Source organism: Suncus etruscus, chromosome 13, assembly GCF_024139225.1.
Source record: "Suncus etruscus isolate mSunEtr1 chromosome 13, mSunEtr1.pri.cur, whole genome shotgun sequence".
NCBI lineage: Eukaryota > Metazoa > Chordata > Mammalia > Eulipotyphla > Soricidae > Suncus > Suncus etruscus.
Window position 1 is genome coordinate 24,564,393 of NC_064860.1, and position 27,384 is coordinate 24,591,776.

The 27,384-nt window shown below is 40.6% G+C and overlaps 1 protein-coding gene across 1 annotated transcript in view; it reads left to right on the forward strand.

Annotated features, from left to right (window-relative positions):
* The window catches only part of ATR (ATR serine/threonine kinase), a 104,654-nt gene that overhangs the window by 58,825 nt on the left and 18,445 nt on the right, over positions 1-27,384 (forward strand). The window contains exons 29-39 of the mRNA XM_049785944.1: positions 1,015-1,179; positions 2,608-2,699; positions 7,463-7,554; positions 7,855-8,032; positions 9,866-10,045; positions 10,964-11,123; positions 13,311-13,490; positions 16,734-16,876; positions 19,838-19,935; positions 20,997-21,229; positions 26,157-26,291. Coding sequence (XP_049641901.1) covers positions 1,015-1,179; positions 2,608-2,699; positions 7,463-7,554; positions 7,855-8,032; positions 9,866-10,045; positions 10,964-11,123; positions 13,311-13,490; positions 16,734-16,876; positions 19,838-19,935; positions 20,997-21,229; positions 26,157-26,291 — 1,656 coding nt within the window. The remainder of the gene's footprint in view (positions 1-1,014; positions 1,180-2,607; positions 2,700-7,462; positions 7,555-7,854; positions 8,033-9,865; positions 10,046-10,963; positions 11,124-13,310; positions 13,491-16,733; positions 16,877-19,837; positions 19,936-20,996; positions 21,230-26,156; positions 26,292-27,384) is intronic.

The following is a 27,384-nucleotide window of genomic DNA, read 5'->3' on the forward strand; positions in this document are numbered from 1 at the left end:
GGATTGAATCTGGCTAGCCGCATACAAAGCAAGCCCCTCCAGTCCTTTTTCTTCACCTTGCAGCATTTGACCACTCTTCTTTTGTTTTTTTGGGGGCCGGATCAGGTGGCACTCAAGGGTAATATTACCCAGAGACAATAGAGTGGAGAACCAAAAGGACCAGCCCTTAATATGAGGCTTACCACAAAGAGTGGTGAGCGCAGTTAGAGAAATAACTACACTAACAACTATCATGACAGTGATAGTAAAATAGAATGCCTGTCTCAAAGATAACCAACTACAACCCAACCAAAACCATGTTATAACCATGGTGCTTAATAAAGATATTTAAAAAAAGAAGAAATTAACCCTGGCAGGTTAAGAGGATCATATGGGATGCCAGGTAGTGAATCCGGGTTGGCCACGTGCAAGGCCAACCTACCCACCGTACTATTACTCTAGTCCAAACATTTGACCACTTTTACTGAAATACTTGCTTTTCTCCTACAGTTTATGTTATATTCCATATTTCAAGTTATTAAAAGTTACTATGGTTTATTTTTTATTTGCAAATACTTCCTACAAATACAAAAATACTTTACTATTCTTCTTCATTCTCTTGAAAGAATTGAGAGTTTCATTCATTGAGATTTTTTTTTTTATTATTTGTTTGTTTTTGGGTCACACCCGGCAGTGCTCACGGGTTACTCCTGGCTTCACGCTCAGAAATCGCTACTGGCAGGCACGGGGGGCCATATGGGATGCCAGGATTTGAACCAGTGACCTTACCTCCATGCTATCTCTCCATCCCCTCATTGAGATTTTTTATAATTCTCATCACTAACAATATATAAGTTTATTTCAGTGAAATGTATTGAGGTAGAATAGAATGCTTGGAAATGAGTTTGCAAAACTTTATTGAGTATATTTTGAAATAATACGTATCACTACTGTGAGAATCCTTATGCTGTTTTTCACATAATCTGATAGTCTAATAGCTTTTTTTCTGATTTTTGTTTTAATGGTTGGAAAAAGAAATTGTATGCTGCTATGCATGAGCCAGATGGAGTGGCTGGAGTAAGTGCAATTCGAAAGGCAGAACCGTCTCTGAAAGAACAGATCCTTGAACATGAAAGCATTGGCTTACTGAGAGATGCCACTGCTTGTTATGACCGGGCTATCCAGCTAGAACCAGACCAGGTAAGATAATGCTGAGACAGCATTATGAAAATACCCATAAATTAGAAACTCTGGGAGACCAAAGTTAGATTATTTCAAAGAAATTTGATTCCAAACATCCCTCTAATCCCAAATAATTGTAATTCCTCCTACATGAATGAGAGTCACTTTGGATGCCAGGAATGGAAAAATGCCCTACTGTTGTGCTATCTCTTCAATCCCTTAGTTTTAATTTTAAATATTATGATTTATTTCATTTTTTAGTTACTGAAGCCCAAAATCTATATTAACATTGTAACCTTTGGGTTTTAATTTTTATGTGAGGAATAATTATCAAAATCATTTAAATATTAGAATATTTATTTGATATGAACCAAAAGTTATACTAAGTATGTAGAATCCTTATACCTAAAAATCTGAGATTGGGCCCAAGTGATAACACAGCAGTAGGGTGTTTGTCTTGCATGCGTGCTGCAGACATCCTGCGTCTCAGCAAGTCTAGTGGGATGGAGTCCTTCACAAGAAGAAAGCGGGAGCACGGGCGGACGAACGGAATAATAATGAAAAAATAATAACCTCACACACAGAGTATGTGGGGTCAACACATCTAGCATGAGTGCGACTAGTTTATTTTCAAGACAGAGGTTTTTATAGAGGTAATACAGTCACAGGTGTTAAGGATGATAATTACCATAACAAAGTAAAGTTACTCAATACAGTTTTTATCAATTAACCTCAATTGCCCCAGAATTTCAGCTGCAAGAACATAAAAAAGAAAAAACATTGTTTTAGTTTATAAGTTCCAAAAAAGGGGGTTCTCTTGTAATCTTTGATGCTGGAATTTCTTTAGCCAAATTATTTAATAGAGACCACATTTTTTCCTTAAGATTTATAAAGGAGAGATAGTCAAATAACTAAAAATGCAATGCCAAGCATCTCTAACAAAATTCCTCAACCATCCACGCAGGGGAAAAAAGGCGTCCACAGCGGGCCTTTTGAGGAATCCCGTGGGGGTTATTTCAGTTCACCTACCAGGAAAATCTGAGTATACATCTGGTGGGCTGAATTTTTCCTAAAAAATTATGGAGTCGTGGCACATGCGGCCAAGCTGGGACTGACCCGGGGTCTATCCCCGGCATCCATCATATGGCCCCTTGAGCCTGTCAGGAACAATTTCTGAGTACAGAGCCTGGAGTAATTCCTGAACATCGCCGGGTGTGGCCCACCCCCCCATATCTGAGACTTTTTAGGTTGTTCATATGTTTTATAATTATTCAGTTACATTTAAGGCATTGTTCTTTAAGGGATTCTGCAAAATAAGACATAAACTATAAAGGATTGTCTAAATGAGTTCAGTAGCTGATTTAAATGAATACCAGCTAAGCTGCTTTTTGTTTCCAAGATATATTTATTTTGATGATTGCTATTTTAAATATTTCTAATTTTTAGATCGGGCATTATCATGGTGTAGTGAAATCCATGTTAGGTCTTGGTCAACTGTCCACTGTAATCACTCAGGTGAATGGAGTGCATGCTAACAGGTAATATGTTTTTTAAAGAATCATTTTCTTTCATTACTATATTTGAGAATTTGTTACTATATTTGGAGAATTTTTACTTAGTGATTGGGTTGAGGTAATGATTGCTCAAGTTACTGAATCTTTTTATGATTTCATTGTATTGAAGATAAGCAGCAAAAACATTTATTTTACCCTGAATTTTCATTTGTCTAGGTTAACTCCAACCAAAGAGTTACCCTTTAGTTAAATTTAATTTAAGATAGGAAGCTTCAGCGCTTGTTTATTATTGGTACTCTCAAAGGTTACCTAAGTTCTGCTTGAGTTATTGCCACCAGTTACTTTTCATGTTCATCTGGGTAAACTTTGTGACTAGTTTATGGAATACCACTTTAGATTACCTGGAATTTCTTCTAAAGAATTGATGAACTAAAACCTCACAGTTCTCCTTGTTTAGATAGTGACTAAAGACAGTTCTGTTCTTGAAGCTGCCTTGTTTTGGGGCTAAAAACTTTTTCCTTAAAACATTTAACAGACTCTGATTATCATAGTAATGAGATCTGATAAAAAAGGGATGACTATTAATTTAAACAAATTGTACACAGGCCCATAGGCCTCTGTCTTTAATTAGATCACTTTGAATGTAGCTCTTCTTTTTTTTTTTTTTTTTTTTTTTTTTTTGGTTTTTGGTTTTTGGGTCACATCCAGCAGTACTCAGGGTTATTCCTGGCTCCATGCTCAGAAATCACTCCTGGCAGGCTCAGGGGGCCATATGGGAAGCTGGGATTCAAACCATCATCCATCCTGGATCATCTGCATGCCCTACTGCTGTGCTACCTCTCCAGCCCCAATGTAGCTCTTCTAGGTCAAGCTTCTCTATATTCCAAATTTTTTTTTTTTTTTTTTTGGTTTTTGGGCCACACCCGGTAACGCTCAGGGGTTACTCCTGGCTATGTGCTCAGAAGTTGCTCCTGGCTTGGGGGACCATATGGGACACCGGGGGATCGAACCGCGGTCCGTCCAAGGCCAGCGCAGGCAAGGCAGGCACCTTACCTTTAGCGCCACCGCCCGGCCCCTATATTCCAAATTTTAACATGAAGATCACCAGTCTACCATGTCTAAGAACAGAGAATCCTATTTGAACACATAATTTTACATATATGAGATTTTTTTTTTAAATGATGGCTGAAACTTTGCAGAGCAATTTTCTCATCTTATTATTTTGGGAAGGTGATGGGGTGGAGAGTTAACGCATCCAGTAGTGCACAGGAGCTACTCCCAGGTTAGTGCGTGAGTACTAGGCAGGCAGTGCCAGTGCTTGAACTTGAACCTCTTACATGCAAAGCTTGTAATCAGACCATTGGACTTTCTCTCTGGCTCAACATTTATATACTTTAGATTTGTCTCTGGGCCCGGAGAGATAGCACAGCGGCGTTTGCCTTGCAAGCAGCTGATCCAGGACCTAAGGTGGTTGGTTTGAATCCCGGTGTCCCATATGGTCCCCCGTGCCTGCCAGGAGCTATTTCTGAGCAGACAGCCAGGAGTAACTCCTGAGCACCACCGGGTGTGGCCCAAAAAACCAAAACAAAAAAAAAGATTTGTCTCTCCAGATTAATTGAGACCTTATGAGTAAAGAGATTGCAAAAATTTGGTCAAGTTTGTCATGACTTAAGCTGAAGTGTCACGTTTCTTGTTGATGCACATAGGAATGTTTGGACTCTTGTCTTTTCTTTGGATCTTGAGTATTTTATATATAATCTTTTCTCCTGGTCGTTGGGCTATGAAACAAGTGTCAATATTCAGTGTAGGAGACTGTATCAATGGCAGTGGGACATGGTAGGCATAGGTTTAGTGGTGCTTGGGGTAGCGATAACCATGTGGTACCATAGGTAAAACCATAGCTCCTGCAGTATGTGCTCTAGCTCTTTCTTTGCCCCAAGATGTTCTGTCATTGGAAAAGATGGTTACTGAGGAACTTGTTTTTCTCATAGAGAAGATGTTTGTATTTAAACAAACACTTCTCCAAAATTAGTGAATATGCCTTACCTAAAGAACCATTCTTTTTTTTTTTGGGGGGGGGTCACACCGGCAGCGCTCAGGGGTTATTCCTGGCTCTACACTCAGAAATCTCTCCTGGCAGGCTCGGGGGACCATGCTATCTCTCTGGCCCCTAAAGAACCATCCCTATAAATGCCATTATTTACAGGGATGAGTCCTCTCACTTGCTTCTCACTGCCATTTGGTACTTTTTATTGTAATAATATTTGGTATAAAATTTGCCCACTACATAGCAAATTCTAATAATTTTTTTGTTGTTTGGGCCACATCCAGTGATGATCAGGGTTTACTCCTGGCTGTATGTTCAGAAATCGCTCCTGTTTTGGGGGACCATATGGGACGCTGGGGGATCAAACCGCCGTTTGTCCTAGGTCAGCACATGCAAGGCAAATGCCCTACCACTTGTTCCACTGCTCCGGCCCTAAATTCTAATAATATTTTTTATATATTTTAAGTGGTTCATTTATTTTTATTTTTAATACATTTTTAATTAAATTATTTTTATTTAAACACCATGATTACAAATATGATTGTAGTTGTATGATTACAGTCATGTAAAGAACACCCCCCTTCACCAGTGCAAGATTCCCACCACCAATACCTCCTCCCCACCTCACCCACACCTGTACTCGAGACAGGCTTTCCACTTCCCTCATTCATTCATATTGTTAAATTCTAATTATTTGACTCAGATTTTTATCCTACAGTTTTGATATTTTAGCATCTGGTGTTGTCACTGCTAAAGTTATTCACAATGGGACTTCTGAAAATTACATTTCTATTGTAATTACTTTAGACTTGTTCTAAATTATTTTTACTAATATTCTTAGAAATTAAAAACTTCTCAGTATTTATGCTGCTACTTTAGATTTAAAGTAAAATAATTGGAGTTATTTTATTGTATCATTTTGCAATTTTTAGTACAAAAAGCAAGGGGAGGGGTGTCAGAGTGATAGTACAATAGGTAGGGCATTTGCCTTGCACATGACCAACATGGACTCAATCCCCAGGAACTGCCAGGAGTAATGTGAGTGCAGAGCCAGGAATTACTTCTGAGCATTGTTGGGCATGCCCCTCTCGCCCCCCCAAAGAAAAACAAAACAAAACATAGAGTAAAGGTCCCACCACCCCTTACCTGGGTCTCATACATCCTTTTTTACCTTGCTTGTACCCTTAGTTATGTGGCTTGTGTATACCTGGGGTGTAATGCAAACAGTTGTGAACTTTGTTTGTTTTTGTTTTTTTTTTGTTTTGGGGCCACACCCGGAGTTGCTCAGGGGTTACTCCTGGCTGTCTGCTCAGAAATAGCTCCTGGCAGGCACGGGGGACCATATGGGACACCAGGATTCGAACCAACCACCTTTGGTCCTGGATCGGCTGCTTGCAAGGCAAACGCCGTTGTGCTATCTCTCCGGGCCCGAGTTGTGAACTTTATTATGATACTTTCCCAGTCTTTAATTTTGATGGGTGCGGAAGTTTCTACACTTTAGTTGTGCTTGCACACATTTGGCTGTGGTGTTCAGGAGATTGCATATTAGGTGGTTGTCCTAGGGATCACACTTGTCATGGTGGATCCAGGGGTCAGACTGACAGTTTTGTACCTGCAAAAAGGCATGGCCCCATTGAGATAGGGCTCAGGCCTCTCAAAGAGGTCTTTAGAAGTGAATTCATCCATCTTCTCTGAGTCACTTGCCTTCTCTATAATATGGGATTATATGGGCCTTTTAGTGTTAGGTTATTAGATAATAAAATGGGAGCTTTGCCTAGCCCAGTATCTACAACAGCATTTTTCAGAGTAGGTAAAAAACCATGGCTCAGGGGATACTAAAATCATCTGGGGGCAGTGATAGCCTTGTGTGTAATTAGGGGGCTCTGAGTGTTTTATATTTCTTGAAAGGAATAAATAGGTAATATAATTTTGAGAACTTCTGAATCTTCATAGCATAGTGAACCTTTAAATGGTATGATTAATATAAAGAAAAAATAGGGAATGTCTTATTTATTCTGTGTCATCATTATCCAAAATATCACCAGGTGGGGGCCCGGTGGTGGCGCTAGAGATAAGGTGCCTGCCTTGCCTGCGCTAGCCTAGGACGGACCACGGTTCGATCCCCCGGCGTCCCATATGGTCCCCCAAGCCAGGAGCGACTTCTGAGCGCATAGCCAGGAGTAACCCCTGAGCGTCACCGGGTGTGGCCCAAAAACCAAAAAAAAAAATAAATATCACCAGGTGTCTTTATGTTGCATAAGTAATATATTTAGGAAAAAACTTGTATCGTTCTGGTTTTAGATCCCAATTTTAAAGTGACTTAAATAGTATAAATATAGGGTTTTATTGTTAACTAATTTTGTAGCCTTTGTTATACCAGTAACATATTACTGGTAACTTGTTTATGTTCTTATTGTCATGTGTACTTTGAACTACTCCCTCATTCATTCCATTAGCTTCTATATATTTTGTCTTTAATGTAAAGTGCCTATATATTCGGGTGGTTCTTTTCTTGTCTTTTGTTGTTGTTAAGCCAGTCTTAACATGAAGTTATACTTTTTAATTATTCAGGCATGAATTCTCTTCTAATAGATGATAGTGTAATTCGCTGAGGAGTGTATCTTAAATGGCTTGATCATAAATGTTTTTGAAAAATTGGTTTTGGAAAAAGGAAAGATCTCTAAATGCAACTTTAAATTTAAATCAATAAGTGCTTTCCTGCTGTGTTTGCTTTTAATAGGTCTGAATGGACAGATGAATTAAACACATACAGAGTGGAAGCAGCTTGGAAATTGTCACAGTGGGATTTGGTAGAAAACTATTTGTCAGCAGGTAAAATTACATCTTAAATTATAAGCGATTTTGATATGGGATACTTATTCAAACGTAAGTAGCTAAACTAAATTCTTTTTTTTATTGTTGTTGTTGTTTTTGGTTTTGGGTCATACCCAGCAGTGCTCAGGGGTTACTCCTGGCTCTCTGCTCAGAAATCGCTCCTGGCAGGCTCGGGGGACCATATGGGATGCCAGGATTCGAACCACCATCCTTCTGCATGCAAGGCAAATGCCTTACCTCCATGCTATTTCTCCATCCCCTCTTCTGACATTTCTTGACTTGCCATTTGTTTTTCAGATGGAAAATCTACATCATGGAGTGTCAGACTGGGACAGCTACTATTATCAGCCAAAAAAAGAGATACGAAAACTTTTTATGACACATTGAAAATAGTGAGAGCTGAACAGATAGTACCTCTTTCAGCTGCAAGCTTTGAAAGAGGCTCTTACCAACGAGGATACGAATATATTGTGAGGTATTTTGGAACTTCCATTTTCATATGATTTAAATATTCCTAAACTATAATGTTAGAAATCATCGATTCGGGGCCAGAGAGGTGGCGCTAGAGGTAAGGTGTCTGCCTTACAAGCGCTAGCCAAGGAAGGACCAAAGTTCGATCCCCCGGCATCCCATATGGTCCCCCCCAAGCCAGGGGCAGTTTCTGAGCACTTAGCCAGGAGTAACCCCTGAGCATCAAACGGGTGTGGCCCGAAAAACCAAAAATAAATAAATAAATAGAAATCATCAATTCTGGGGCCGGAGTGATAGTACAGTGGTAGGGCATTTGCCTTGCAAGTGGCTTACCCAGGACAGACGCACACACACACACCCAATCATTGATTCCTAGTCTTGGAATATTCTTTTTTTGTTTATTTGTTTTTGTTTCTGTTTTTGGGTCACACGCAGCAGCACTCAGGAGTTACTCCTGGCTCTATACTCAGAAATCACTCCTGGCGGGCTCAGGGGACCATATGGGATGCTGGGATTCTAACCACCTTCCTCCTGCACGCAAGACAAAAGACCTACATCCATGCTATCTCTCCGGCCCCATCTTGGAATATTTTTATTAGACAGAGCTGATTTAGTATCATGCATAGTTATACAAAATGGTTCTTTCCTTTTACCTCATAATTACCCTAGTTTTAAAACATTGATTTAATGGGATTGAGGAGATATCTCAAAGGGTTATAGTAGAGGGCTGGATTGATAACACATTCTGGTAGTGCATTTGCCTTGCACATAGCTGACCCAGGGTCAATTCCAACTATCCCATATTGTCCCCCAAACCTGCCAGGAGTGATTTGTTTGTTTTTGTGTTTGGGCCACACCCAGTGGTGCTCAGAGGTTACTCCTGGCTGTGCATTCAGAAATCACTCCTGGTAGTCCTGGGTCCATCCCAGTTGGCGACATGCAAGGCAAATGCCCTAGCACTGAACTATCATGACAGCAGTGATTTCTGATCAGAGAGCCAGGAATAATCCCTTTACACTGTCAGGTGTGGTTCAAAAACTAAAAAAGAAAAAAGGAGGTCTAGTAAAAGCTAGTTTCTGTCACTCTTAGGAGGAAAATAATACCAAAATCATGTTTCTTTTTTAACTTTTTACTGTTATTTACTGTGGTTCAATTTCTTACAGTTGTAGTACTAGCAAAATAAGCAAATATTTTTCATGAATTTGTACTTTATAGTTTTTTTTCTTTTTGTTTTTTTTTGTTTTTTTTTTTTTTTTGGCTCTACGCTCAGACATTGTTCCTGGCAGGCTCGGAGGACCATATAGGATGCTGGGATTCGAACCAATGACCTTCTGCATGAAAGGCAAACGCCTTATCTCCATGCTATCTCTCCAGCCCCTATAGTTTCATTATTTTTAACATTTTAATTGAATATGCCTAATTTAATAGAAATTTGAAAATCGGGCCCGGAGAGATAGCACAGCGGCGTTTGCCTTGCAAGCAGCCGATCCAGGACCAAAGGTGGTTGGTTCGAATCCCGGTGTCCCATATGGTCCTCCGTGCCTGCCAGGAGCTATTTCTGAGCAGACAGCCAGGAGTAACCCCTGAGCACCGCCGGGTGTGACTCAAAAACCAAAAAAAAAAAAAAAAGAAAGAAATTTGAAAATCATAGCAAAGTATTAAATACATAGAATAGTATTAACTGGTGTTTATACCTAGTTTTAAGAAAAATACTATTTTGTATGTCTGCTAATTGTATATTTTGATAAGTTTCTTCTAAATATAAGTACCTCCTTGATAAATAGCTGAATAAGACTGAAATCTGCTAACATTTTACTATGTTATTATCTATTTTCAGATTGCACATGTTATGTGAGTTGGAGCATAGCATCAAACCACTGTTTCACCAGTCTTTGGGTGACAGTTTTCTGGAGGACTCCCTGAACTGGGCAGCTCGACTAGAAATGACTCAGAATTCCTACAGAGCCAAAGAGCCCATCCTGGCTCTACGAAGAGCTTTATTAAGCCTCAACAAAAGGTTTTTCTTGATCTTTGAATGTCATTATTGTGAATATAATATTATATTTGTTTATTATTTTGAAATATTTTTACTCTTCTAATCTAGTCTGTGAAGTAAAATGATTTTATTTAGGAAATATGAGGAGAATAAAGAAGAGAGAAAGGGAGAGGGTGATTGAGAGAGAAAGAGGAAGAGAAACCAATTGCAAAAGCTGTACAACCCCTTAGTTTTTCTTTCTTTATTATACATCCACACCACCTCGGTATAATGGGTGCAGAACTTAAGAATTATTTTTGCGGGCCTGGAGAGATAGCACAGAGGCGTTTGCCTTGCAAGCAGCCAATCCAGGACCAAAGGTGGTTGGTTCGAATCCCGGTGTCCCATATGGTCCCCTGTGCCTGCCAGGAGCTATTTCTGAGCAGACAGCCAGAAGTAACCCCTGAGCACCGCCGGGTGTGGCCCAAAAAAAAACAAAAACAAAAATAAAACAACAAAAACAAACAAAAAAAAGAATTATTTTTGCATACTGATTTATCTTCTTAAATGTTAAAATTATGTTTAAGTCTATTATAAAGGTAAATAATCACCTCATAACAGATAAATTCAGATTCAAAACTGAAAAAAAATTATCTCTAAGAAAATTAAATTGGCCAGAGTGATGACAGTCAGTAAGTCACCTGCCTTGCACATGGTCACACGAGGTTCAATTCCTGGCCTCATGAACCCCTAAATCTTCTGAGGAGTGATCCCTGAGCACAGAGCTCTGAGTACTACTAGATGTAGTTCAGAAACCAAGAAAGGAAAAATTAACTTATTGTTCTTTTGATTTCTTGGGAATATTGATTCTATCAGGAAACTTTCTTATTTAGGTACATTTTTCTACAAAGATTATTGTGCTTGTGCTCATTCCTTTCCCTGTTTTGTCACATCCCTTAGGCCAAACTTGAATGAAATGGTTGGAGAGTGCTGGTTGCAGAGTGCCAGAGTAGCTAGAAAGGCTGGTCACCACCAGACAGCCTACAACGCTCTCCTTAATGCTGGGGAATCTCAACTTGCTGAACTGTACGTGGAAAGGGCAAAGTGGCTTTGGTCCAAGGTAATGGCTAAGAGAATGGCAACTCTTTGGTGTTCTTTAGCAGATTTGCACTGTAAATTGTTCCTGCTAGCTCTAAGTCCCCCAAATCTCTTTCCAGTTTTAAAACCAGAAATGTAATTCTTTCATTTTCAATTCTTTCCATTTATCTTCGTGTTTTTGATTGAGGGAGACAATCATTTCTTAATTTTGCTTTTGCTTTACACTTTGTATTTGCATTAGAGGCACTCAATACTGTTTATAGAAGGTGACACTGTTTCTTTCTTACATCCTTGGCAAGTTAAATCTGGGAAATTGACAGTAGTACTATCTAGTCACCTCTGTGGTGCTGAAAGGTGGCAAAGTGTTATGTATAAAACCGTATCAACCACAGTACTGTAGGGGCTGAAGAAATAGCATAGAGGTAGGGTGTTTGCCTTGCATGTAGAAGGACTGTGGTTCGAGTCCCGGCCTCCCATATGGTCCCCCAAGCCTACCAGGAGTAACCCCTGAGCGCTGCCGGGTGTGACCCGAAAACCAAAAAAAAAGAAAGAAAGAAAAAGAAAAAACAACAGTACTGTAAACCACAATATAGAATCTTCTTTTTTAAGAAATTAAAAAAAAAAAAAAGGGCCCGGAGAGATAGCACAGCGGTGTTTGCCTTGCAAGCAGCTGATCCAGGACCAAAGGTGGTTGGTTCGAATCCCTGTGTCCCATATGGTCCCCCGTGCCTGCCAGGAGCTATTTCTGAGCAGACATCCAGGAGTAACCCCTGAGCACCGCCGGGTGTGGCCCAAAAACAAAACAAAAAAAATGGGTTTGGAAGGCAGATGAAGGAAGGGAAGTCAATACTGATGAAAGAATTGTTCAAACATTGTATGCCTGAAACCCAATCATTAATAACTTAGTAATTTCAAGCAGTTGATCCAGGACCTAAGGTGGTTGGTTCGAATCCCGGTGTCCCATACGGTCCCCCGTGCCTGCCAGGAGCTATTTCTGAGCAGACAGCCAGGAGTAACTCCTGAGCACCGACGGGTGTGGCCCCAAAACAAAACAAAACAAACAAAAAAAAAAACAGTAATTTCATGGTGACTTACAAAAAAAATTTTTTTTTTTTTTTTTTTTTTTTTGGTTTTTGGGCCACACCCTGTGACGCTCAGGGGTTACTCCTGGCTATGCGCTCAGAAGTTGCTCCTGGCTTCTTGGGGGACCATATGGGACGCCGGGGGATCGAACCGCGGTCCGTCCTAGGTTAGCGCAGGCAAGGCAGGCACCTTACCTCCAGCGCCACCGCCCGGCCCCACAAAAAAAATTTTTTAAGTCACCTCATTTTGGCTTTTTGTGGGTGACTTCTAAACATAAGTCCCTAGTAATTCTTTTTTTTTTTTGTTTGTTTTTGGGGCCATACCCAGCGATGCTCAGAGGTTACTTCTGGCTTTGCGCTCAGAAATAGCTCCTGGCAGGCTTGGGGGACCATATGGGATGTGAGGTATTGAACCCGGCTTCAACCTAGGTCGACCCCCTGCAATGCAAAAGCCCCATATCCCTAGCAATTCTAAGATAAAAGCTGAGTAATGAGATTGAGTTTTTTAATTTGTTTGTTTGTTTGTTTGTTTTTGGGTCACACCCAGCAGTGCTCGGGTTCCTCCTGGCTCTACGCTCAGAAGTTACTCTTGGCAGGCTCGGGAACCGTCTGGGATGCCGAGATTCAAACCATCGTCCTTCTGCATGCAAGGCAAACGCTCTGCCTCCATGCTATCTCTCTGGCTCCCCTTTTTCATTTTAGAATTAATTCTTTCATGAAAGGAAATGAGAGGCGAATTTAAAAATCTAAGTAGATTTTTACATTAAGATATTCAAGTGAGGGGCTGGCGAGGTGGTGCCTAGAGGTAAGGTGTCTGCCTTGCAAGCACTAGCCAAGGGAGGACCACGGTTCAATCCCCTGGCGTCCCATATGGTCCCCCCAAACCAGGGGCAATTTCTGAGCGCTTAGCCAGGAGTTACCCCTGAGCATCAAATGGGTGTGGCCCGAAAAACCAAAAAAAAGATATTCAACTGAACAGAGAGGGACAGGAAAGAAAGCTATTTAAGTCAACCTTACTGAATATTAATGTAAAATTTTTAGTGCTAAAAGTTTTTGTTTTCAGAAAATAGAAAATTGTTCTTAAATTAAAATGCTTATTGTTCATTTTCTTTTTTATTTTTTTTAAGGGTGATGTTCACCAGGCACTAATTGTTCTTCAGAAGGGCGTTGAATTATGTTTTTCTGAAAATGAAACCCCAACTAAGACTAAGAACAAGTTAATCCAAGGCAGAGCTATGTTACTAGTGGGCCGATTTATGGAAGAAACTGCAAACTTTGAAAGCAATGCTGTAATGAAAAAATACAAGGCAAGTATATAAAGAATCCAGTTTGGTTAGAAATTTAGGATTTTGTTTGTTTTAATTTTTATTATAACACTGTTATGTATCAAGTTGTTCATAATACAGTCGTTTCAGGCATTAAATTTTCCAAACAACCACCCTATCATCAGGGTGACAGTGTGACCGACCTTTCCTTCACCAGTATCTCCAGTTTCCCACCCACCACCATAACCTGCCCTCATGCAGGCACAAACAAATTTATTTCATCTTTTTTTGTTACAACACACAAAAAAATGGAGTGATCAGAACTTAGATCAACAAGAGTCAGTTGGAAATAATTGTTGTATCTCTTGCCATGGCATTACTAAAGTTAGTGTCACAGGACTTAAACTGTGCTGTGGTTGGTGCGAGTTGAACCTTCTGTGTTACTGTTTAGGTTCACGAGCTTGGTAGATATCTATGTAATTTTCTCATCATCCCTATAATAACTCTGGGCAGGCACATTCATGAAGGATCTACCTTCATGACCTCATTAAAACCTTGCTTTGGGGGAATATAAACCTCTGTTCATAAATAGGTTTGCCTCTCTCAAGTCTCAGGATTAGATTCCAGGACAGCTCAAGATCTCATTTAAAGTTTCTATCAAAAGTATGTACTCAACCATGCATTAAGAGAAATACCTCTGGGGCCGGAGAGATAGCATGGAGGTAAGGCATTTGCCTTTCATGCAGAAGATCATTGGTTCAAATCCTGATGTCCCATATGGTCCCCCGTGCCTGCCAGGGGCTATTTCTGAGCAGATAGCCATGAGTAATCCCTGAGCACCTGGGCCAAAAACAAAAAAAAAAAAAAAAGGAGAAAAACCTCAGAACCTTCAGAGGTCTCTCTGATCTTCCCCCATTGTCTCCTAAGCACCTGTGGGTATGCCACCAGCCTCCTCCCCCCAAAAAAATACCCCCACAAAAGTAGAACTTTATTAAAGACATTTTTAGTTATTTTATGTATTTCCCATTTTACTTAAAATAATATTTTAAATAAATAAATTTCACAAATACTCACTTTGAGGCCATACCCTAAGGTTCTTAGGCCTTGATGAGTTGAAATTCTTTGTGCTGGGGATGAGTCTGGTTTTCCCTCATACAGGGCATTCACTACAGGCCTTTTAGACAGACATTTTCCCTCTCCACACAGGAATAGCAGAAAAAGGGAGAAGAAATGACCAGAGTGTCAGAGTAGTAGCCAAAAAAGAGAAAGTTCGGGCCCAGAGAGATAGCACAGAGGCGTTTGCCTTGCAAGCAGCCGATCCAGGACCAAAGGTGGTTGGTTCGAATCCCGGTGTCCCATATGGTCCCCTGTGCCTGCCAGGAGCTATTTCTGAGCAGACAGCCAGGAGTAAGCCCTGAGCACTGCCGGGTGTGGGCCCAAAAACCAAAAAAAAAAAAAAAAAGAGAAAGTTCAGAAGTTGTGTCCTCCTGGAAGCCAAGGAAAGGAATTATTTTAAAGAGTGAATGGTGTAGACATTTAGGGACACATTTGAGATCAAATACCATCAAGATCAGAATGTATTTTGGTTTTGGATTTTGGTGGTATTTTTTGTTGTTGTTGTTGTTTCTTTGGTTTTTGGGTCACACCTGGCAGTGCTCAGGGGTTACTCCTGGCTCTACGCTCAAAAATCGCTCCTGGCAGGCTTGGGGGACCATATGGGATCCCGGGATTCGAACCATCGTCCTTCTGCATTCAAGGCAAGCACCCTACCTCCATGCCATCTCTCCAGCCCCTATATTTGTTTGCTTGTTTGTTTGGTTTGGTTTTTTTGGGTCACACCCAGCATCGCTCAGGCGTTACTTCGTCCTCTATGTTCAGAAATAGCTCCTGGCAGGCTATGAGATGCCAGGATTTGAACCACAATCCTTCTCATGCAAGGCAAACGCCTTACCTCCATGCTATCTCTCCAGCCCTTGTATTTTGTTTTTAAGAATCTTCTGTGTGGGCCCGGAGGGATAGCACAGCGGCATTTGCCTTGCAAGCAGCCGATCTAGGACCAAAGGTGGTTGGTTTGAATCCAGTGTCCCATATGGTCCCCGGTGCCTGCCAGGAGCTATTTCTGAGCAGACTGCCAGGAGTGACCCCTGAGCACTGCCGAGTGTGGCCCAAAAACCAAAAACCAAAAAAAAAAAAAAAAGAATCTTCTGTGTTATGAGTGTTGAAGTTTGAAGCTAAAAAGAAATTCAGAAATGAAATGTGAAATGGAAAAGTCTTTTTTAAGAACCTGATGTTAAGTTGTTGAGAAAGCAGACAGTAATTTGTGAAAGCTTTCAAAGAAAATGAAAATATAATATTTTGTTTTGTTTTGGGGTCATATAAAGTGGCCTTCAGCTACCTTGTGCTGGGGACTGGACCTAGGGCTCTGCATACAAAGTATCCATACCATCCCATTAAGTTATTACCCCAGCTGAAAATAGATGATATTTTTAATCATGTTTTTGTACTCTTAGAGATTTTATATTCTTCATTGAGGTCATTTAGCAACAAGATTATACACATGTAGTTACAAATGCACATATATAAAATAGCTTATTTTAACTGGAATTTATTTAGATGAATTTGCCTTTTAAAATGTCAGTGTGGGGCCAGAGATAGCACAGTGGTAGGGTATTTGCCTTGCACTCAGAAGACCTGGGATGGATCCAGATTTGGTTCCTGGCATCCCATATGGTCCCCAGTGCCTGACAGGAGCAATTTCTGTATGCAGAGCCAGTAGTAACCCCTGAGTGCTGCCAGGTATGACCTATGACCCCCCCCCAAAAAAAAACAGTGTAAAGTATTTGCCTTAACACGAAGCAGACCTGGACTCCATCCCCAGCGCCATATATGGTTTTCTTGAGGAGGAGTGATCTCGAAGCACAGAGCTACAAGGAAGCCATAAGCATACTGGATGTGAGCCAAAAATTAAAGGACTGGGGAGGGGGACAAAGTAAATGTATTTTCATGATTTCTTCTATTGCTGCCACCCCCTAATTTACATTCCTTAATAGTCAAATTATCCCAACATATCTTATGTTGAACCAGTGAACACCTACTAAAAGCCTGCCAACCATCCTGTTAGAACCATTGTAAGAATATAGCTTTCCTTATCCACATTAAAGAGTCTTTCTTTGACTGGGCTTTGCCTCATGAGTGTCCCATCTTTTTGATCTCTATGTTTATTCACTTTACTCTCTAGCATGCCTTGTGATTTAGTTATATGAATGTCCTGTGTGTTTTTCATAGGCTGTGACCACATGCCTGCCAGAGTGGGAAGATGGGCATTTTTACCTTGCCAAGTACTATGACAAACTAATGCCCATGGTTACAGACAATAAAATCGAGAAGCAAGGAGATCTCATTCGGTACATAGTCCTTCATTTCGGAAGGTGAGTTTGGAACTAGTTACTGATTAAATAGCATCAGGATGATTTTGGTCTTGAACTGCTATAACCCGTTCTCGTAAATTCAGGGTGTGGGCTGCTTTATACTGTCTTAGTCTGTTACTTAGATGACATGTGCATTTTTCCTGTTTCTGTTTGTTGAGGTTGGGATTGAGAAGCACTCATGGTATTGTTAAACCTACTACCCCTCATCAGCTTCATAATATTTGAGGAATCAAGCAGTGCCAGAGAGTCACATGCAAGGCTCTATTTGTGCCAGCATGTGCTCTGACTCCTGAGCCATAAACCCAGCTTTAATATAAACTAAAGAGTCCTAGAGTTGGTGTTGGGTTGGTGAGGCCTTTCTGGGCTCGACTCGGCTCCTGTGGCCCCTACGGCCTGGCAGGTCTGAAGGTTGCAGGATGAGGGCAGAGAGATTCACAAAACAGTCAGATGAAGTTCCAGGAGTCAGCCAGCTTTATTTCACAGTCCTAACCTAACATACACATTTCCTCACATAGATTCTATGCTAAGCCTTTTCCTAGCAGCTACTTCTCTACTCCGCCTGGCTCTCTCAGCGTCTGTCTCCCTTTCAGCTGCCTTCTCCAGGCTTCCTTGCTGACTAACTCCCTTTTCTGATCTACTGCTGATGCTGAATAGCTGATGAATCTGATGCTGAATCTCTTTGTTGACTCTCGGTGTTGATTCTCGCTTCTGCCCCACTTCTCTCACTCTCCTTTTTTTTTTTTTTGTACTTGATTGTTCCAGATTTTTTATTAAAAAATACTTGCTACTAATAGGAGTGTCAGATTTATCATAAATCAGTCCTTTTTTATGTTGACATTTTTGTTGATTTTTTCTTTTTTTTTATTGTAAGAATTTATTCAAGAGGGGCCGGAGAGATAGCATGGAGGTAAGGCGTTTGCCTCTCATGCAGAAGGTCATCAGGTTCGAATCCCGGCGTCCCATATGGTCCCCCATGCTTGCCAGGAGCGACTTCTGAGCCTGGAGCCAGGAGTAACCCCTGAGCACTGCCGGGTGAGACCCAAAAACCAAAAAAAAAAAAAAAAAAAAAAAAGAATTTATTCAAGAGACAAAATTGATTAACATAATGAGGTAAGCTAACATAACATAATATAGTGACATAACATATAATATAATTGATATAATAATAATACATGTAAGTCAAAGAAAGTTTCTGATTAAAAACATATTTTTTCCATAATGGCTTACATATCTTTCACAGTAGTATTTTAGGTTCATATTAACATTGAATCAGGGGAATACCCATCACCAACTATGTCCTCCCCCCATTCCAGTTCCCTTTCTACAACCCATATAACCCAACATCACCCCCCTGGGCTGCTAGAGTAGGTGGACCCCTCTTTGTCTGGCTTACTACTAGTGATCTCATATCTGTTTGGTCCTGGAACCCTCGTTTCCCCTTTTATTTAAGAGGCAGAGCTAGAAAAATCGAGGTATGTGGTTTTGTTTGAAGGCAAGAAAAGCAGTAGAATGGGGTACAAAATAAGAGGGGAAAAAAAAAAGAAAAAGAAGTCAAAAGTCAAATACGCTGAAAATGGGCTGAGTCTCTCTGGAGGCTTCCAACCTCAGTTTGAGAAAGGATGTGAAAAAGGTAATTGAAATACCACAACAATACAGAAAAAATTATCGAATTAAATAACTGGTGAGCACTACAGCAATAAAGATAGGCACCACACAATAGTCTCGGTTCTGAAATCAACTCATGCTCAAATGCAAAAAGAAAGAGAAAGACAAGACAAAATAAAATAAAATAATATTGGAGACATCAACCGTAATCTCCACACCAAAATAAAGACGTCAAAAAAATCGATCAGGGGGCCGGGCGGTGGCGCTAAAGGTAAGGTGCCTGCCTTGCCTGCGCTAGCCTTGGACGGACCGCGGTTCGATCCCCCGGTGTCCCATATGGTCCCCCAAGCCAGGAGCAACTTCTGAGCACATAGCCAGGAGTAACCCCTGAGCTTTACCGGGTGTGGCCCAAAAACCAAAAAAAAAAAAAAAAAATCGATCAATCGATAAATAAACATGTGGAAAAATAATTGTTTTGTGCTTTTTTTTTTTCTCCTTTTCTTTATCCCCCTGCACAGTAACTATTAGGGTTATTGTAGAGGGACTCACTCTCCTTCTTAATCCTTCTCTCCCCACAGTCAGCCTCCTCTGCCTGCCCATTCCAGCGGTTCCCAGGGGCCACTTCAGGCTCTGCACTCAGAAATCTCCCCTGGCAAGCTGGGGGACCACATGGGATGCTGGGAATCAAACCGAGTCCCTCCCAGGTCGGCCGAATGCAAGGCAAATGCTCCACGCTGTGCCATCCCTTCAGCCCCAATTTTCAGAGATTTGACAGAAAAAAACATGGTGTAATTTGTTTAGACGATGGGGGGAAAATTGGACATGATGATAATATAAGTATCTTGGGTAATAGAGAGACTTAAGATGGGAACATTAATCTAAAACAAGAAGCAAGGTTTTAAATGTTGGAATAATCCAAGATAGTCATTTATAAAGTCTTAATCTATAGGTAGTTAAATCTAGTTTTAAACAGGAGGTCACTGGACATATAAAAATTCAGAAATGTTGGTAGTCTATAATATCTTTGATGGAAAGAAATGAGGAATTAGGGAGACTTAAGTTATTGTAATATTTTAAAGGAATAATCAGGCTTTCTGTAAATTTTTGCCAAGGGCTGCAAATTGAAGGCACAGTTCTTGGGGATAATTTGAAAGAATAATTAACAAGACTTCTGAATTAACAAAACTAGTTCATAGCTTACTTTTTCTTCTGGCATAAGCAATAGGAGATTAAAATAAAAAGGAAAAACAGTCAAAGACAATCTCACTAGGAAAAAAATTCTGATGGTGTAATTTTCTCAAAAGGTAATATATAACTCAAGTAATAATTTATAGAACACTGTTTATCTCATTACAGATCTCTGCAGTTTGGAAATCAATTCATTTATGAGTCAATGCCACGGATGTTATCACTCTGGCTTGATTTTGGTGCTAAGGCATATGAATCAGAAAAAGGTATAGTCTTTTATGTAAGAATTTTAAGAGAATAATAAAAAGTATAATTTGGGTATTATATCAGGGTTAGTTTGACAACCTGATTTACATGTTTTTTATAAAAACATGTAGGTGTAGGGCCGGAGAGATAGCACAGTGGTGTTTGCCTTGCAAGCAACTGATCCAGGACCTAAGGTGGTTGGTTCGAATCCCGGCGTCCCATATGGTCCCTCGTGCCTGCTAGGAGCTATTTCTGAGCAAATAGCCAGGAGTAACCCCTGAGTGCTGCTGGTGTGGCCCAAAATCCAAAAAAAAAAAAAAAAAAAATGTAAGTGTAGGGGAGACTAAACCTAGACTTAAGCAGTTGTAGTTCAGTATCTGCATATGAAATGTTGCTCTTTTTTAATGAGCAAAATGAAATTTATTTTTTTAAATTAATTTACATCTGATGACAGATCATTGTCTTAAGTCAACTAATTTGCCTTATGGTAAATTGTTCTGCATTTCATTGAACATTAAAAGCCCTTGAGTTAGTTAATGACTCTAAACCTTATTTTCATACTGTGAAAGGGACAATTGTCTTTTTTTTTTTTTTTTTTGGTTTTTGGTTTTTGGGTCACACTCAGCAGCGCTCAGGGGCCACTCCTGGCTCTATACTCAGAAATCGCCCACTGCAGGCTTAGGGGACCATATGGGATGCCAGGATTCGAACCACCATCCTTCTGCATGTAAGGCAAACACCTTATCTCCATGTTATCTCTCCGGCCCTGGCAATTTTCTTTTTATAAATTGGCAAGTGATACAAATTTGGGCATAGAATTAATATAAAAAAAACTTATGTTTTTGTTTTTTGGCTACACCCGGGGTTACTCCTGGCTATGTGCTCAGAAATCGCTCCTGGATTGGGGGACCATATGGGATGCTGGGGGATCAAACCACAGTCGTTCTAAGCTAGCGCACACAAGGCAGATGCCTTACACCCTGCACCACCGCTCCGGCCCCAATATAAAACTTTTTAGAACATTTTTTTACTATGAAATTAACTGATTCTACTCTTTAATTTTTGTTTTCTTCTCTCCTAGCTGGCCGCCCTGATCGTGTACAAATGAGAAATGATTTAGCTAAAATAAACAAGTCTATTACAGAAAACACAAGTTACTTAGCTCCATATCAGTTTTTGACTGCTTTTTCACAGTTGATCTCCCGAATTTGTCATTCTCATGATGAAGTTTTTATTGTTTTGATGGAAATTATAGCCAAGGTATTTCTGACTTATCCTCAGCAAGCAATGTGGATGATAACAGCTGTGTCAAAGGTAACCTATTAATCCCATTTTCTTTTTCTATTTTTATGGTATTGATTCATATGTAAATTCAGTTTCCATTGTTCATATCAGATTGTAAAATAATTTTTTAACTTGATAAAAAGTATAACATACTTCTCATTTTAATATATCAGGAATAGGGGGCCTAAGCTGTGGCGCAAGTGGTAGAGCATCTGCCTTGCATGCAGTAACCTAGGACGGACCGCAGTTCGATTCCCCAGCATCCCATGTGGTCCCCCAAGCCAGGAGTGATTTCTTTTTTTTTTTTTTTTGGTTTTTGGGCCACACCCGTTTGACGCTCAGGGGTTACTCCTGGCTATGTGCTCAGAAATCGCCCCTGGCTTAGGGGGACCATATGGGACGCCGGGGGATCGAACCGCGGTCCATTCCTTGGCTAGTGCTTGTAAAGCAGACACCTTACCTCTAGCGCCACCTTCCCGGCCCCTCAGGAGTGATTTCTGAGCACATAGCCAGAAGTAACCCCTGAGCATCACCAGGTGTGGCCCAAAACAAACAAACAAACAAAAAAAAATCAGGAATATGGGGCTGGCAAGATAGCACAGTGGTGGGGCATTTGCCTTGCAAACAACTGACCCAGGACGGACCAGGGTTGAATTCCTGACATCCCGTAAGGTTCCCTGTGCCTGCCATGAGCAATTTCTGAGTGCAGAGCCAGGAGTGACCCCTGAGCATTGTTGGATGTGATCCAGAATCAAAAAAAAATCAGAAATATTAAGAGCCGAGCGACAGCACAGCAGTAGGGCCTTTGCCTTGCATACGGCTGCCCAGGACGGACTTGGGTTCAGTCCCGCTTCCCATATGGTCCCCGAAGCCTGAGCATCATCGGGTGTGGCAAAAAAAAAATCTGGAATATTTCTGATATTGTTTTGTTTGGGGAGCTGACATCCAGTGATGCTCAGAGGTTACTCCTGGCTCTACACTCGGAAATTGCTCTTAGCAGTAGTTGGGGGACCATATGGGATTTGGGGGATCGAACAGTGTCAGCCAGGTGCAAGACAAATGCCTTATCTGCTGTAATATCACTAACCCATGACTGCTGTGTTTAAAGTAAAAGAATTAGCATGCATTTTCCTTAATGAAGTTTTGTAAACCACTCGTGCTTAGTATAAAGAGATAATCTGATTTTTTTCAAATGTTCTAATCTGAAACGTGAACTAAAACTTGATTTAATTTTTATTGAGACCAATGTGAATTGCGTGTCTTTCACAGTTATATTTAAGGTACATAGTAACAGTTAATTGGGGCAATTCCCACCACTAGCGTTGACCTTCTTCCACCACTATACCCAGCATACATCTCATACCTCCACCCTTAGCCCCCTAGACTACTAGTCTAACAGGTTCCTTTTGTATATAGCTTGTTGTAGTTTGGGTCTCTTGATTCTATTGTCATTAATTTTGGGTTGGGTATTTAGAGCTGATCATTTTTTATTTTCACTCAATGTTCATGAGACTGTCCCTGGTATCATCCACTTTTTTTTTCTCAATTTGTAGAAAGACATTGAAATATGAGGGAGAACAAGATGATCCATATTCTATGGTTCTGTTAAAAAACAAAAGGAAAGCGGGTAGGAGCCCCTGTCTAAAAGCTATAAGTATAAATTTTAGAAAGGGGGCAAAAAAAGAAGGGAAGGGGCTGATGTGGCAAGATTTTTGTTTGTTTGTTTGCATAGGCACACTAAGTTTTCAGGAAATTAGAAAGGAAATTTTCTTGGCCTAAGAGATACAGGGTTTCTCTACCCTTGAAGCATACTGTCATGGAATCAACTACAAGCTCCGGACATGTTCATTGTTGAACCCCAAGGTCTTTCTATGGTGCCAGGAAACATTCTGTTCAGTTGTGGTTGTCAAAGTCAGTCCTCTGTAAAATTATAGATCTTGGTTTTTGCACAGATCCTAGGACGAAGTCTAGGATAGAGTCTTTCTTTATGGTTCCAGAAGTTCTACTCAAATCATGGTTGGTCGTTGTAGTCAGTCTTCTGTAATTAATGATCTTGGGTTTTTCACAGTCAAAGGACTGTCATCTTATTTCATCTCCCCTTTTGGTGATGAGGTAGGGCAACCTGCCCTTAGATCAAGTTGTTACTGTTTCCTCGTCATCAGGATGTCTTACGACCCCAACTTGGTGCAAGTTGGTGCTGGAGTAGTATTAGGGACTCCCCCAGAGGGAGTTTGATTCCTGGTGCTGCTGCAAGGAATTGTGCCAGTTCTAAGGTTGGGGTTCCGGTTGCATGTTGCTCAATGTCTGATCACATGAGGTCTAAGTCCAGTCCCCATGACAAATGTTCAGGGTGAGAGGTGCCCCTATATTGTAAAATGTATGGGTTCTTATCCCTAGTAGATAAGAACTTGTTTCTATCATAAGATTTCCCTGGGGCCGGAGAGACAGCATGGAGGTAAGGCATTTGCCTTTCATGCAGGAGGTCGTCGGTTCGAATCCCGGCGCCCCATATGGTCCTCTGTGCCTGCCAGGAGCAATTTCTGAGCCTGGAGCCAGAAATAACCCCTGAGCACTGCCGGGTGTGACCCAAAAACCACAAAAAAAAAAAAAAAAAAAAGATTTCCCCATTGTAGTGTGCCTTTGCAAAAAGGAACAATGCCATATTATATTGTTGGTGCATTTGGAGGTAAAAATGACAGGCTATACAATCTCTGTGCCCAGATTTTGACCTGAGCTTTTTGTCCCAAACTAGAATTTCATACTAAGCAGAACCAAGACAAGCCAAAAAAAAAAAAGGAAGGAGGAGGCTACATTTACATTTGGAAATAAACACACTAAGAGGTATAACTATTAAGGAATTAAACATACAAAGAAAATATAGATATCCCCATTAAGTCTTTTTGAGATAGTCTTGGGGAGGGGGAGGGATAAAATTAGTATACTTTTTCATCCCACACTGTGGTCTTATTGAGCCTGAGAAATGGTTTGTAGCAGTAAGGGATCAGGTAGTGTCCTCAACCTGGGGGTCTTTCTGGAGTTGAATCCGGTAGCATGCCACAGTCCACACTGAGGAGGGGTATGAGAAAAAGGGCTGCATAGAATGAGTCAGCAGGAGTGGTGGTTGCAGCTCCTTGTGGGGCAAGAGATGTAGGGCTGAGAGGGTGTCTTTTCACTTTGGGAGCTGGGTGGCAGCTTACTTCCTGGGGCAAGGAGTCGGTCTTAGTTCCTAATGAGTTAAGAACTTTGGCAGAGGGGAGGGGGCTTCTGACCCGAATTGGCTGGAGACAGGTTGGGGCTGTTAGTGATCATTTTTAGCTGGTTATTAGATCTAATAAATATTTTGGAGAATTTAGAAAATAGATATAAAATATTTGTCTAATATTTTTATTTATTATATATATAATTTTATTTTACTCATTTATTTGTATTTTCTTTTCTTTTCTTTTTTGGTTTTTGGGCCACACTCTTATTTGTGGATTGAACCCAGGACTGACATATGTGAGGCATGCTCATGCTCTTTAGCACTGAGCCACATCCTCAATCCATTCTATGTATGGATTTTATTTTGTCTTTGTCTTAGGGATAGAGCCTTGGTGCTCAGGGCTTATTTTTGGCTCTGCAGTTTGGGGTCACTCAAGGCATGGCTCTGGGAATCATATTAGGTACCAGGGATTGAACCTGGGTCAGTTGTGTGTAAGGCAAGCACTCTACCCACTATACTATCACTCAGACCCTGTTTGTATATTTTAATGTTAAATTTGGCTTTTAGATTATGTAATTTTTTTTTTTTTTTTTTTTTTTTTGGTTTTTGGGCCACACCCGATAACGCTCAGGGGTTACTCCTGGCTATGTGCTCAGAAGTTACTCCTGGCTTGGGGGACCATATGGGACACCGGGGGATCGAACCGCAGTCCGTCCAAGGCTAGCGCAGGCAAGGCAGGCACCTTACCTTTAGCGCCACCGCCCGGCCCCAGATTATGTAATTTTTAACTTAGTATTATTGCCACTAACCTGTTTGTTTAAGTTATTGAGGTACAATTTTAATCATTATATTGCAATTTATAGTAAAAAAAAATCTTTAGTCGCTTTTCTCTCTGTTTATGTGCCCTACCTAGTAATCAGGGCTTGAGGCTCAGTATCAAATCTTGAGGGACTCTAAACAAAGAAAGAGCCTTACCTTCTATTTCTCCACCTAAAATTTATGTAATTGTTGTTAATAATTATGGTTGTTTCTATGTATTTGCTATTACAAATTAATTTTACATATTCGCATTTTCTGTAGTAATTATTTCTTTCAAGGTACATATTATGGAAAGAACTCAAGTCATGATATATCAACATTTTGGTTTTGTTAAGGGGCCACACTTGGCTGTGCTGAGGGCTCACTCCTGATTCTTTGTTCAGGGATCACTCCTAGAGGAGTTCAGGGAACCATATATGGAACAAGGATAGAACCTGGTATTATGCCAGACCCTCCGAGACACCAGGGAAAGATAGTAGAGCTCAGTGCTGAAGACACGCAGGTCAAAGAGCCACTGAGAGCCCTGACTAGTAGCATGGTCAGTAGGCCATTTGTCTTGCACAATACCAACCCGGATTCAATCCCTAGCATCCTGTATGATCCTCCGAGCCTGCCAGGAGTGATTTCTGAGCACAGAGCCACAAGTAACTCCACATCCACAACCACCAGTTGTGGCCTAAAAACAAAACAAAAAAGTACAAAATAGTAAAAATCTTTTTGTTGTTGTGTTTTTGTTTTTGGGTCACACCCGTGGTGCTCAGGGCTCAGTGGTGGCTCTGTGCTCAGAAATCGCTCCTGGCAGGCACGGGTGACCATATGGGATGCCAGGGTTTGAAACACCACCATCCATCCTGGATTAGCAAGGCAAACACCCTACCTATCTCTCCAGCCCTGAAAATCTTAATCTAAATTGTATTTGTTTTATTTTCATGACAGTCATCTTATCCTATGCGTGTGAACAGATGCAAAGAAATTCTAAATAAAGCAATTCAAATGAAAAAGTCATTAGAAAAGTTTGTTGGAGATGCAACACGCCTGACAGACAAGCTTCTAGAATTATGCAATAAACAGGTACTATCATAACTCTTGTTTTTATAAATAATAAGATAAGTTTACCTTTAATGATATACTTTAATATGAAATGTTTATGATTTTGACATATTTGAGTAACTTAAGATTTGGCATCTCTCTGCATATCTCAAAATACCAAATTTGTCTTGGGGGGAGGCCCAATGCTATGAACCAAATCCAGGTCCTTACACACCAAGGCAAGTGCTCTGCTATTGAGCTACATTCTTGGCCCTCAGTACGGGGAGGTGGTCTAGGGCCTATCCAGCCAGTGTTTGGGCTGACAGCATATATGGTGAGTGCCTTAAACCTACACTATTTCTCTGGCCCTTAAATACTTTTCGTAGTGTATGAGCATTTCTCCTCTTTTCCTTCCCTTTGTTGTTTTCACTATTGCTACAATCTCCTGGGATCATACTCAGTGATATGGAGTGGTACCAGGACTCAGACATACAAAACAAAATACCACTGAGCCATGTATGCCACAACCTCTCGAACAATGTTTTTATCCTTGATAAAAATTCTAAAAACCTGGGGCCGTAGAGATAGCATGGCAGTAAGGCATTAGCCTTGCATGCAGAAGGATAGTGGTTCAAATCCAGGCATCCCTTGAGCCTGCCAGGAGTGATTTCTGAGCGTAGAGCGAGGAGTAACCCCTGAGAGCCGCAGGGTGTGACCAAAACAAACAAACAAAAAATATTCTAAAAACATTAATGTACATTTTCTTTCTTAATTCTTTTTTTTTTTTGGTGGTGAAGGGATTTGAAGTGTAGAGAATATTAAATTAACTACATGATATGTAAAACTGTACTTTTGTAAATATATTATATCTTTAAAACTTAAAAATATACAAGAGGAGGGGCCGGCGAGGTGGCAGTAGAGGTAAGGTGTCTGCCTTGCAAGCGCTAGCCAAGGTAAGGACCACGGTTCGATCCCCCAACATCCCATATGGTCCTCCCAAGCCAGGGGCAATTTCTAAGAGCGTAGCCAGGAGTAACCCCTGAGCATCAAACGGGTATGGCCCAAAAAACAAACAAACAAACAAACAAACAAAATATATATATACAAGAGGAAAGAAATAACAGATTTGATTTTT